General features: G+C 46.2%; 1 protein-coding gene across 1 annotated transcript in view; it reads left to right on the top strand.

The window, feature by feature from the left end:
* Nucleotides 1–2034: 2034 nt before the first annotated feature.
* Nucleotides 2035–12945, top strand: part of WDR72 (WD repeat domain 72) — a gene marked incomplete at both ends in the record, with an annotated part of 42934 nt that continues 32023 nt past the window's right edge. Inside the window, 9 exons of the mRNA XM_080351193.1 lie at nt 2035–2187; nt 3264–3370; nt 5895–5973; nt 7997–8168; nt 8715–8791; nt 8874–8993; nt 10864–11045; nt 11363–11459; nt 11855–11977. Coding sequence (XP_080207319.1) covers nt 2035–2187; nt 3264–3370; nt 5895–5973; nt 7997–8168; nt 8715–8791; nt 8874–8993; nt 10864–11045; nt 11363–11459; nt 11855–11977 — 1110 coding nt within the window. The remainder of the gene's footprint in view (nt 2188–3263; nt 3371–5894; nt 5974–7996; nt 8169–8714; nt 8792–8873; nt 8994–10863; nt 11046–11362; nt 11460–11854; nt 11978–12945) is intronic.

Raw genomic sequence — 12945 nt, forward strand, 5'->3', positions numbered from 1 at the left:
GAAAACAGTTAAGGACTTACATTAATACAGAAGTTCATATGCCTTCTGGTTTTTATTTCTCTTAGGCTTCAGTTATAGTACAAAAGAAAAAGTACAAAATGTTCATGTAATATTTCAGTCTAAATTACTTCTCTTACGCAACCAACGTTTTGTCTGTAGTAGTAGTAGCTGTTTATTAATTCATGATGCTCATGGAGATCTAAAACAAGCGTGTGCAAATAGATCATGTATATATTAGCAATTCTATCAGTTTGTCTGGGTTCCAACTTGTGCTGGTGGTCCGAGTTCTCTGTTAGCCATCACTTGCTCAGCAGCAGGTCTGCCAGGAATATTGATCTTGATTCTGTGCTGCTTTTACAAGAAAATGTAATTTATGACTTCATATTCAGCGCAGTACAAACCTGAATTCTGCTGCCTTACGGTGTTTTACGCTAATTGAACACTCCCATGGCACAAGTGTAAATGACTACATGATATGCAGGAAAAGGCATTTAAAAGACCCCCGATTTGGTTTATCAAGTGTTAACTTGTCAGCCATGGTTTTATAAGCCCTATGAAAATGGTGGATTTTCTTTGCTTAGCTGATACCTAAAAATGTATCATTAGAGTTTGGCTAGAACAACTTCCATTTCAGGGCACAAACTGGAAGATAAGACGACTTCGGTGTTCACCAGTAAGCATGATACTTCATATGAGTAGAGACTGACAAATGAAGTTTTAGAAAAGTCAAATTCTAAAGCTGAGATAAATAACGTGTCCCAGTATTTTGTAATATGCCCACAAAGAGCTTTAAAATGTAGCCAGATGTGATTGAGACGAAGGAACTCTTGACCTCAGTTGGTGTTCTCTTGCGTTGCTCTTGCTCTGCCGTTGTTCTGGCTGCGGTTATGGCGGGACCTCGGTGGTCTGCCGTACCAGCCTTTTCAGCCTGTTTTCTTGGTAGATGAGCCTTTCACCTCCTGTCCTTGTCAGGAATCAAGACCATTCCTCCGCTTTTGTGTCACGTAACGCTTTTATTAGTAGGAACTAAGATACCTCTCGTCTGTGCCCGTGCTTTCAGCTGTTACTATGCTGGGTTTAGTGATGGCTTATATTACAGTTTCTTTAAACGCCGTTTGAAAGGCTGCTTGGGTGCTGCTTGTGCCGCACGGTGGTTTCGGTGTTCTCCGGGCGCCGCGCTGCAGGTCGCGGCAGCGTTGTTCCTCCGGCTGAGCTGCCCTGCGCCCGCCTGCGCTCCTGCGCCCGCCTGCGCTCCTGCGCCCGCCTGCGCTCCTGCGCCCGGCCCTCCAGCTCGCTGCTCAGGACCTCGCCACTGTGAGCTGCGGCTGCACCTCCTGCCCAGCGCCCGCCTGTGCTCCTGCAGCCGGCCCTCCAGCTCGCTGCTCAGGACCTCACCACTGTGAGCTGCTGCCCAGCGCCCGCTGCCCTGCGCCCGCCTGCGCTCCTGCGGCCGGCCCTCCAGCTCGCTGCTCAGGACCTCGCCACTGGCGCCTGTTGCGTTTGAAATCTTGGCTCAGGATGTGCTCCAGGCTGGGTTGTCTCCCCTTTCTCCAGGACACCTTCCCTGGAAGGCGGGTTTTGCTTAGTGGCTGCAAGCAGCTGCTCTGAATTGTCTCTTCAATGCTGTCATTGCTGTTAGGACAAAAAGCAGGTGTTGCCCCCCCGCCACAGCTGGGCAGAGCAGAGCTGAGCTGGGTTGTGTGGGGCACTGCAGGATGGGTGCTGGTATTCCAGCGTTGTGATGGTGCTGGTCCCTGCTAACCCTGGTCGTGTTTGATTCTGCCTAGATCTAAAATAGCGCCGCATCGCTGTCGTGCTGTATGTTTGAGCTGTTAGTGGATAGCGATCTTAATCAAAGCGTTAGTATGATGTCAGCAGCAGCTAGAAAATGTTTCAATGCCTCATCAACTTTTTTGCAGCAGTATTTTGTAGATTCCCTTTTCAGATGTTGATTAAATCGCCCCCTTGTGTCTGTAGTTGATCTTGTTCCATGTCAGCGCGGTCACTGACCCGTTCTGTGTCCAGGTGCTGGCGATGAGGGCGTCGCTGCAGGCCGTGGCGCTGTGGGGGCGCGCGGCCCCGGCGCACAGCATCACGGCCGTTATGATCACCGACGACCAGCAGACCCTCGTCACAGGAAGTCGAGAAGGACAACTGTGTCTCTGGGATCTTTCATCAGAATTAAAGGTTCGTGTCCGCTGCGTTGCCGGTCTGCCAGAAAGACACATTGGAGTTTCAGCTTTTATTATCAATAATGGCATTATCCAGACTTGCACTTAGATTAAATTTTAAAGATAGTATGGTATTTGTTATAGGAAAATCATGAAACAAAGAGTGTTGAAGTGGCTATATGAGCAACCAGTAATTTACAGACTTAGGATAATTTTTCATAGATTATCATGACCTGTGGGTTATAATTGAAGGTGTGCTGTGAGTAATGACAGCAAGTGAACATACACACCTGTCAGGATTCTGCTCTTGTAAAGTATTTTCTTTTTTTTTTAAAAAAAATCATTTTTGGCCGTCATTTAAGGAAAAAATATCTATTTCTAGAACTGGAGCTGTCTGCTGGGTTAGCAATGGGAGAGTTTACAGAAAGATGGAAGAAGAAAGATGAAATACGTAGTTTTTGTACAACTAAGCTGCAAACCTCCTGACTTATTATTGCTATTGCTTTGACTATTTCAATTTATTTTCATAGAATAGAAGAGAGTGAAAGTGGTTCCAATTTTTTGCTCTGCATTCCTAGAGCTGTGATTCTGTTCTTGCTGGATTTGGCTGCCCTATTTGTGCTCAAACATAGCTCCAAAGTTTAGTTTGTGTTCCTGTAGGGCCCCCTTTTCCCACTAAGGTCTTTGCCTGCAGTGAGGCTGACCGGGGGTTGCTCCAACACGCGGTGTGACACGCGCCTCGGCGCGTTCCTGCGCCGTTCCCGCCGTCCTGCCAGCCCTGCTCCGTGCTGTAGGGCGACGGCCGGAGGGGTCCCGCACGTGGCCTGTTCCAGAGCATTCGTTGCTCCGTAAGTTCTTCACCAGGCGCAATTTTTAGAGTGCAGTGAATACAAAGTCTGTACTTTATGCAAACTGCATAATCCGTCTACATCTTTGTACATTCCAGAAAGGTAACTGAAGAATATAAAATATGAAGCAGATTGACAATTGCTCATTAATAACATCTACAAATAGTATTCTCTAATTTTTAGATCTGCTTAGTTTATACAGAAAATGTTATGTTTAAGTTAAACCGTTGTGTTGTTCTCCTAGATCTCCTCTAAAGAAATGCTCTTTGGCCATACTGCTTCTGTAACTTGTTTGGCAAAAGCAAGAGAGTTTGAGAAACAGCCATATGTAGTAAGTGCTACTGAAAATGGGTAGGTAACCGAATATTCAATTATTAATTTCTTAAATAATGAAATGTATGGCAGGTGTCGGCCAGATTCAGCATTTGACAGAATGTTTTCAATCCATTTCTTCCATGATGTGAAAAGTACAGCAGTTACCCTGGATCATGGCTGTGTTGCTTGTATATGGTAGTCTCACTAAGAGCTCACCTCTGGGGCAGCCGTGGGGTTCGGCACATCGGGGTGTCTGGTTAGGAGTGAGGAGAACGAGTCGTTCGGGGGTCTGCCAGGGCCCTCACATGGCTGTGGAGACAATCAACAGGCTCAGGAGCGTTTTAGTATCATGGTGCTGTTTTCCTGTGCCTTCTGAGCTCAATCCTGAGAACTGAATCAGCACAAGGGGCTGATGTGCTCTGATCCAGGTTACGCTTACTCGGTGAACGTGTCCAGAAGCACTGAAAAGGCTGCCTTTGAATAAAAGGCCCGTGTGTTCCTCGTCTTGGTTTTGTCTGCCGTGCTGTTTTGGAGTGCATCCTTTCCGAGGCTCCCACCTTGCAGCTTTTCTCCTCTGTGTTTGCTGGGACTTGGCCCATCGATTGACTCAAACTAATTTTCGCATTTGTGCTACGTTACCATTCAAGAGGTTGTTTTCTCTCTGAATATTTGCTTATCGTTTCAGCTGGGGTCTGAAGCTCATCTGTTCAAGATTCCAGTTGTTGAAAGTAGTTTGGGCTGGCTTCTTCCTTAGGGGCTTTCCTTAGTTTGTCTTAAAGATATTCTCCTTGTTTTGGCTTCATCTTTTGAAATGCGCAGGACAGCTCTGTTAAAACCTCTTGCCATGAGGAGTTCCTGCCAATTGCCCTTTTCAAGCCGCACCTTCCAGCACCGCAAGGCTGCTGCTTCCTCACTGAGGAGCCTGTTTGCCCTTTGCAGCTGCACCTCTGTCTGATTCTCGCACTGAACCACAAGTACACAAGACAGGGGTGACTTGAACAGACTAGTTCAGGCTTCTTAATATTGGGAAGTTAGACTGCCCCGCTGGAACAGTCCGTGTAAACAGTTCCAGTTGTCATGTGCGGGAAGGAGGGTGAGGAGCCTACACAAGTAGTTTTGTGCTGGCCTCCTACATTTCTGCTGGGGTTCAGAGGTGGAGCTGGTTTTTCCTCAGTTCTGCACTTCTGTTAGTGCAGTGCTGTTTACAGATCATGCTGCGAGAAAAGATGCTGTATTTCCAGAAAGATGGGCTGAAAAGCATTAGGAAACAGATGAGGTTTTTGCTATAGATGTGCCATGCAGAGCGGTGTTCACATCCTGCCGGTCCTGCCTCCGGAGGGCTCAGCGGGCGTGCTCGCAGCGTGTCCGCGTGGCGCTGGGCAGCCTCCTGGCCCCTTCGGCCGCTCACTGGTACCAAATCACTGCTGACTTCTCATCTGTATTACATAAGGGCACAGCATCCATCGCTGAGCCCTGAGGGCGGCCACACGGATTGAGATCATTACAGACAGGAGGCCTCACCTTCGGGAGATGCAGGGATTGTCCAGCTGCATTTTCTGCCTTGTGAATCGTTCACTTCTGCCATTTTCGAGCTTCCATCTCCTTGTTCTGAGGGTGGAGGAAATGGTATGGAACATGGTACTTTCCCCCATCCTACTTCAGCATCTCTGAAGTGATCGTGTAGCTGACTTATCCCAGAAGGACGAGTATTGAGCAGCATTTCTGTACTTTTTATATGGAAATCTAGAAATTAATCCATAATGATTCCGAAGTTCGGACTGATGTCCTGTGCATGCATACAGCATATACAGCAGGACGGGTTTATCTGCATGTGGTATCGTTCACTCTGTGTTAGTACACACGGTAAGTTAAGTACAACACACAGGAGCTGAAGTTATATTCTGGACTCTTTTGTACATGTTTGCACGTATGTATCATCTTTACTGCCCTAGCGATGTTACTGTATTGTCGTTCTGATATAAACAAAGAGAAATGCTCTGCTTTGACATGTTTAACAAACAGTGTAAGCGTTCTTTTGAACTTGGGACTCGTGGTCTATCAGCTCTGATGCTACAATACACAGTGTAGATTTCACTGCTCTTGATCAGCTGAAAAATATAAATCAAGTAATATTTTTAGATTATCATAAAATGTCAAAGTGTGTAAATGAAAATGCAAATCACTAAGTAACATTTCTGATATAAAGTATTTTTTTCCCAAGGTGTTCTTTAAGCCCTCATGCAGAGAATGTCTTAGAATATTATCTCCGAAATCATGAAGTTATTGTTTCAACTGTGGAAATATTGCTTGCTGGTTAAATAAAATCTAAAAGCATTGAAGTTTAACATTCAGTTGTTGAGCTATGAAAACACACCTTATACAACATCAATTACAACGTTTAATTTGATTGTGTTCCTGTTGTACTCCAGTCCTGTAGCATGTTGAATGATGTCTAGATGAAGAGTGGCTGATGTGTCTTTCTGGAACATTGAAGCTAAGGGTAATTAGCTGTATCTGGACGTGTCCCAGGCGCTGGGCGCCCGTTGCGGGGCCGGTGCAGGTTGGGGAGCAGCCTGCTGGTGTCAGTGTTTGACCTGGCCAGCGCGGTTGCTGCGGCGCTGCGCCGTGAGCGGGCGCAGGTGCGCCGTGCTGCTCCAACGCGCTGCGCGTTCACCCAGATGAATCGTTCCAGGAGGATGTAGTGCCAGCGACAGGTAGTTACACTGATGTGTTGACGAGCTGTAATGGCACTATACCTACAATTTGTTGTAGACCAGAGTTGGCCTTAAAGTCAGGTTTGCTGCAAGGCAGCAGGGTGTAATTACCAACCCAAAAAGAAACAGGTACTGCATGTCATCCCCTGCTAATGACCAAACGTTTTCTTACCCAGTAATCTGTAACAAAAAGCCACCTAAACGGCCAGGCTGCACTTAAGTACAGCACTAAAGAAAAACTTGGTGGCATGAAATTATTCCAGCCCATTGAGTGGAAATGACAGAGAATAATACAGAGTTGTCTTTGGCAGGGAAATGTGTGTTTGGAATGTCACTAGTGGACAGTGCATTGAGAACGCAAAGCTTCCCTATAGGCATACAGCAATCTACGTAAGTATAGCAACTTTTCGTGAAATATCTCTGTTCATTACAAGAGGAATTTTGCTTTATTAACATGCTATTTTTCAGAAACATACAATTTTAAATGTATAGCTGTAATATACTTAATAGTAGAAAAAAGCCTGTTGCAATATAAGTAGTTTTATACCTGCTGTTTTTCCTTTTTTTTTTTACTTCCTTGTAATAAAAGAACTGAGGCTTTTATGTTCTTCTGAACTCCTTAATGAGATCAGGCTGATCCTTTGCCAGCTGCAGGTGTCTGGAAGGCGGTGTCCATTAACACTGGTCTGGGCTCTGGGAGCTGTGATGCTGTGATGTTCTGTTGCAGCGGTGGTGGTCCATGGGGAATGATGGCATGGGAGAGAATAGACAGAATGTTGTTGTCTAGCAGGTGTAGTGCACTCTTGGTTTTTGATAACATCACCACTGAAAATTGTTGCTTTGTTTTTAGTTAATGCAGGCTTTAATTAAAGTACTAACGTGTCTGGTCTGGGAGGTTCCTTCTGCCCAGCCCGGGTTCAGCTAGAAAGGGCGGGTGTCAAGCAGTGCAAACTGAATATTTGCCGTTGAAATGGAGTTTAGCACCAGGGTCAACTCTCCACCGCTTGTGGATCTGAACCGGTGTGGGATTTTCTCAGAGGACTAACTGTACAAATCTTCCAGTTCAAGCCTAATTTAAGAATAACAGTAATTACTAGTGGTTCCTGCTGCTAAGCGTTTCTGCCTCTGGTCATTCATATCACCTGTGGTGATACTTATCCTACTCCCAGTTATTTATGCTGCTTTTGTTTTCAGAGTTCAGTTAGTTAACTGATAGACCAACAATTATTATCCAAGCAAAAGAGAATGTGCAGAGAACTTGTAGTGAATGTGGCACAATTTTGTTGGTCTCACTGATATTTTCATCTGCTACTTTAGCAATAGTATTTACTTGTAAATTCCATTTGAGGAGGCTGCTTATGCGTTTACAGCAATTAACTTAGAGACAGATATTACCCCAAATGCAAATGTCCTGACACGTATGAAATGCTTAGCAAAAAAGAAATCTTCGTAGTCACTCTGCACGTCTGCCGTCTCTGTTCCTTAGTGCTTTGCTCTGTGTCTGCTTTTTGTGTTCTGTATGCGATTCTTGAGAAAGAAGAGATCTTCTGAGCACTAGGACGTGTAGTGCCAGCGTGAAGAATATCTCAAGGGGCAGAAATTCTTCCTGAAAAAGAATGAGAGATTCATTGTGAATCTTCCGATGAGGTCTCTTGGAGAAACCAGACCCAACCGTTCAGCAATTGATAATGTAAATTAACACTTTGCTGCCCCAAATCTGAACGTTTGGGCAGGGCAGACAGTGATTTCAGTGCAAAGCACCGCTAAGCTGTGTGCCTGTAAGACGCTATCAGTGCACGTGAAACGCTGGTGTCGCTGGCAGCGTTGTGTGTGCTCTCGCATTGCAGTGGTGTTTTACTGCAGATGTTGGTGACGGTTCCAAGAGTGACACGATTGTGACAGTGTGCGTTTGTGTAGCTGTGCGTGCCCACGCTTTCCTCTCGCGCAGTATTACCACTGCTCGTCCCGCGTGCCCGGGGAAGGCTGGCTGCTGTGCTGCGGGGAGTACAGGGACGTCCTCGTCATCGACGCCAAGACTCTGAGTGTTCTTCACACTCTGTCCTCACAGTCTTCTGACTGGATAAGCTGTATGTGTATTGTACACTCTGCAAGAATTCAAGGTATACGTTTTGGATGTACTTACGTAGGCCAACTAAATAGTGATAAAATATGTCTGTGTAAATAGTACAACCCTACTAGATTTAATAGCTAATTGTGCTTTACAGAGCTGTTATGTACAAGATGTTAACATTTCATTGGCGGCATGTAAGAAGGTGTTTTTAATACTCCTAATGTTGATGGTGATTTGTTTAATACATTTCTTAAAGAGAAAAACAAGCAGACTCTACACTGGTTGTATGCACCTAATTTCTTGGATATAAGTGTTGATTAGTTATGTAATATCAGGGAAATTAAAAGCACAAACTCACTCTTCTATGTCTTCTACTGAAATGTATCTGATTGGACAAAATAATTATTCACTACTTGCTTGCATGTTTTGTATTTCTGAATAGTATGTGTAAAATTAACATTTCATCCCAGCGGTGTGCTGCAGAGTCCCGGTGTTGGTGCTGTGCAGAACACGCGTGTCTCTCGGGCTCCGCGGTTCTCTGCGGGCACCGCGTGAGCTCGGTGTTGGTTTCACTGTCTCACTTTAACCTCCACAGAAGACTCGCTGGTCGCGGTGTCTGTAACCGGAGTGCTCAAGGTGTGGGACTTGTCTTCATCTGTCAACAGCATACAGGTCAGTTCGAGTGCGTTTTCTGTGGTTTCTTTCTGTGCGAGAAGCAGAAGCTCAGATGCTTTTTGTCTTCTGTGCCGTAAAGGAGAGAAGCAGCGTGGGCGAGCGGGAGTCCCGAGCTCTGGGCTGCGTGAGCTGCCGGGCGGTGCGGTTCTGTGCGTACACGGAAAGGCTCCTCCTCGTCGTGTCCCCCGCCTGCTGGCAGGTGCGCTGTGAAGCCTCGTACCTTCTTAGGAACTTTGTTCGTTTTCAAAAGCTACTGTGATTTTTACACGCAGATACTTGTTTTTCTCCTCAGCTTAAAGAAAAAGTGTTCGCTAATTTTCAGATATAATAGTGTTCTTTATCTGTTCTCTGCTTGTATCAACTGCATGGCTGAGATGAAGTGTTTATTTTGCATTGATGTGTTTCCGTTTTAGAAGTTTCACATGAAATTGGGTGGGTAGAACAGGGTTTCCCTCGGGTGTCAGGCGGCCTCGGAGCCCTGCGTGCATTGCAGACCCGCCAGAGCGCCTGTCGCAGGGAGATGAAGGCGCACCGCAGCCGCCGGAGCGCGGCAGGAGTGGTGCCAGGCGCTGGTGCGCGGGGCCTCTGCTCCGCCAGGGCGCGGCCCGCGCTGCGCTCGGGGAGCCGGCGGAGCCACGGACCCCGGGCTTCGTTACCTCAACTGTGATTGATTTATTTTCAATTGTAGTTAAACTGAACTTTATTGTTTAAAAAAAAAATAATCCATATTTCTCTTTGTCAGTGTTCTCATGTTCCTTTTGAAATAATCCCGAGCTGTTAGCACAGCACACGGGTTTGATCCATCGCCGCTGCTGGGGGAGGGCGGGGGGGTTCAAGCGCCTCGGGTCAGCTCGAGTGGCCCAGTTGTGGGGGGTCCCTGAGACTTCCTTGGGGCTACTTAAAGAAGTCTGTGCAAAGCCATTATAAAGAAATGCCATGGATAGGATGGATAGACTTTTCATGGGAAGAACAAATCTGTGTAATGTGCATTGTTTTCTATTAATTTCTAAGATGTTTTTCCACAAGACATCCATGTTTCTTGTAATACCTGCAGTATGCATTCGAATACACATACTGTACTCCTTGAAGTAGAGTTATAGATACCCAAGTCATGTTTGGTTTTCAACTTCCATATTTCAGTCAGTATACAGCTTTAAAATAGAAGATGATGATGAGCTTACTGCTTTATTATCAAAGTGTGAGATGTGTAGCGCAGGAGGGAGTCACATGTATGTTTGAAGTGGCTCCTTAAGGCACTTCTACAGTAATCAAAATAGAGACAAATTAGCTAATTAATCAAAATTAGCTTCAAGTATTTGGCAGAAATTCTCATTCTGAACTGTTTCCTCGTGCTGCTGGAGTAAGTTATAAAGATGTAGCCATGAATATTCTCTCCGCGAAGCCCCCGGGAGTGCGAGCAAGCAGCCGGTATCCTCCGTTGTACCCTCTTTTGACTCAAAATGGGAAGGGCAGAGGAAGCAAACAAGCTTATTGGTGTTTTTTACCAGCTCTAGAAATGCAAGAGAGGATTCTTGCAAGCAAAGGGGAATATGTGTTCTTTGCTTTCAATTAATTTGCAAAGAAGAAAAGTCTCTTGCTCCCCAGAGAAGAAAGAAGAACCTGCTTTGATATGTGCTGTGATTCTGCCAGCAGCTCGTCTTTTGAAGAATACAGACATAAGCATTTGTAGTTCAAAGTCTTCAGTGTCATATTTATGTGTTAAATTCATTACCTAGCTTTCTGCAAGAAATGAATAGTCCAGAAAATATTAACTATGAATGCAAGGCAAAACAAAGCAGATCCCATCAAATACCCCTAATATAGCAGAAGTCTCTAACGCTGCTTTTTGTAATTGTCAGTGTCTTTGTCTTCAAAATAGTTAGATTTTGAGTTCACAGTGGTTGATCGTATGAAAACGGCTTTGGCTTTAAAAAAAGGTGGTCAAACTACCAACAGTCAAGCTAATGTTCTGCGTACTGATCCAGTGCCCCAGATCAGCTCGAGTTAAATGAACGTGCCAATACTATTTGTATTTCTATATATGTTGTTTGTTTCTGCCCCGCGCTCAGGTGTACGATTACTGCGACTTCTCGCTGCTCTGCGCGGAGCCGTGTGAGCGCGGCCGGCGCTTTGCTGGCGGGGAGCTGCTGGCGGCGCGCAGGCTCGTCGTCTGGACCGAGGACGGGCACGGCTACATCTACCAGCTGCCGAGCAGGTGGGCCGGGCTGGGAAACTCGCACGCGGAGTTCAGGTACGGGGTGAACTTTGGGGGGTTTATTGTGGAAACTCTCTGCGTGTTGCAAGTGATCAAAAACGAGAACAAAACCGCTGTGGCACTGAAGATTTGCCCCGGGTGCGACAGCCCGCGCTCTTTGTCCAGCACAGCGGGGAGCGCGGGGTGAGATTAGCCATGTAGAACTTGGGCAGCTGGTGCTGCGGCTTCAGAAAGTCGCTTGTAATTACTGATTCGGCAACTTTTAATTGAACTGGTGAATCTTGGATGTTACTGTTGTGCTTTCTGAAAAATACGACTTTCAAAAGCTTGCTTTTTTGTTCCGAATTGCGCAGTGGGCTTTCCAAAAGCACGTATCCTGCTGACGCGGGGGCGCTGAAAGAAGCTGGTCATCCTCGCTTACTCTGCTTTACTGCTCTGGGGGAAGATAAGGTACATTCAGAAATGTTTACACGGAGCTTAAAAGCTTCATTCGTTATTTGTTTGTAGTAACCCAAATGCTTTGTGTGACCATGAAGGAATAGATAAGGCAAAACAGTTGATTTAGAGCTAGAAAATCTATTAGAATTAGGAAGCAGGGAAAAAAACGCTTTGGCAAGGGAGAACCAAACCAAATAGAACAGATATTTCTGTGTAGCTTTGGTTATGGTTTTACTAAGTCTTATGACTAATACTCTTTATAGCGTAGCAGTTGTTGGAAGTTGTGGATTTATAGTGATTCCTGCATGCAGTTAGTTTGTGTGATGCGTATTTGCGTGAGAACTCAGGCAGGTCTCTAAGCAGTTCCTGTGGCTGCTCAAGGGAGGTGGGTTGTTTTGCCCATGCAGAACCCTTGTCAGGTGCACCTGGGTGAGGTGTGCTCGTGTTCGTTCCTCCTGCTGACAGCTGCAGGCTCCTGGAAGGCGCTGTGGTTGCATACTCCGGTGAAGCCTGACGGATTTAAGTTTCAGGTGAGGGGCAATAGCGCAGCCATTCAGCTCTTCCCCGAACGCCGAGGTCTGAGGTCAGGTCGGTATCCGCTGAGGCTGCGGGAAGGTCAGGTGGCGCAGGGGAAGAGGAACAGCCAGAGCACGGGCTTTAGCAAGTACTGGGGTTGCAGTGGCGGTATGGAGCTCGTGTGTGCTGCACCCGAAACACGTGCGGCTTTTAAATGATGTGCTCTGCCCTTCCCTAGTATTTCTGCTGTAATATTTGCCTTACTGCCTGACTGGTTTTGTAGCAGCTTTGTGAGACCACAGAGCTGCCTGTGCCACGGTCAGTTGTGATCTCCGTTCTTGGATTACAAACCGAACCACATTACAGCACAGTTGCTTATTGTGCAATTTACTCCCAGACTTCAGTGTTCTAAATAAAATACATCCCACATGTGGGGTTTTCAAATTGTGTTGCAGCAAACAGAATGAAGCTGTTACTACACTAAGTGTGGGCGATGTGTGGCACAGAGCAGCTGTGCCGATGGCCTTCATCCATGCCATCCGCGGCACCGGCTGGACCCTGGGGGTTTGGCGTGGATTTGTGTGTGGCCCTGCACACATCTCCCGCTTTACTTTGCTGTGAAAAGACTCCGGAGTCGGTGCTCCAAGACAGCTCCACAACACCGACCTGAGCATTTGCTTCCAAAGCGCCCGCCTGCTGCAAATAGTAATGCAGACATACCTGGAGATTCCTTAGTTTCTTGAGTTTTGCAGAGGTTTTGAGCAACTAGCGGTTTCTTCTTAAACACCTCACCTGTTTTTAATAGTCTGATGTTGAGAACTGAGCTTGTGGAACAACTGAACAGGATGTTCTTGGCATCCATCCATCCATCAGTAGATCATCCATAGTTTGGGTGTTACTGATGTGGCCATGTAGAACTACCTGTGGTGTTACATCTACAGACAAATTAAACTTACGGACTTCTGGTCTTCACAGGAGAACA

This window comes from Nesoenas mayeri, assembly GCF_963082525.1.
Source record: "Nesoenas mayeri genome assembly, chromosome: 11".
NCBI classification, from domain to species: Eukaryota; Metazoa; Chordata; class Aves; order Columbiformes; family Columbidae; genus Nesoenas; species Nesoenas mayeri.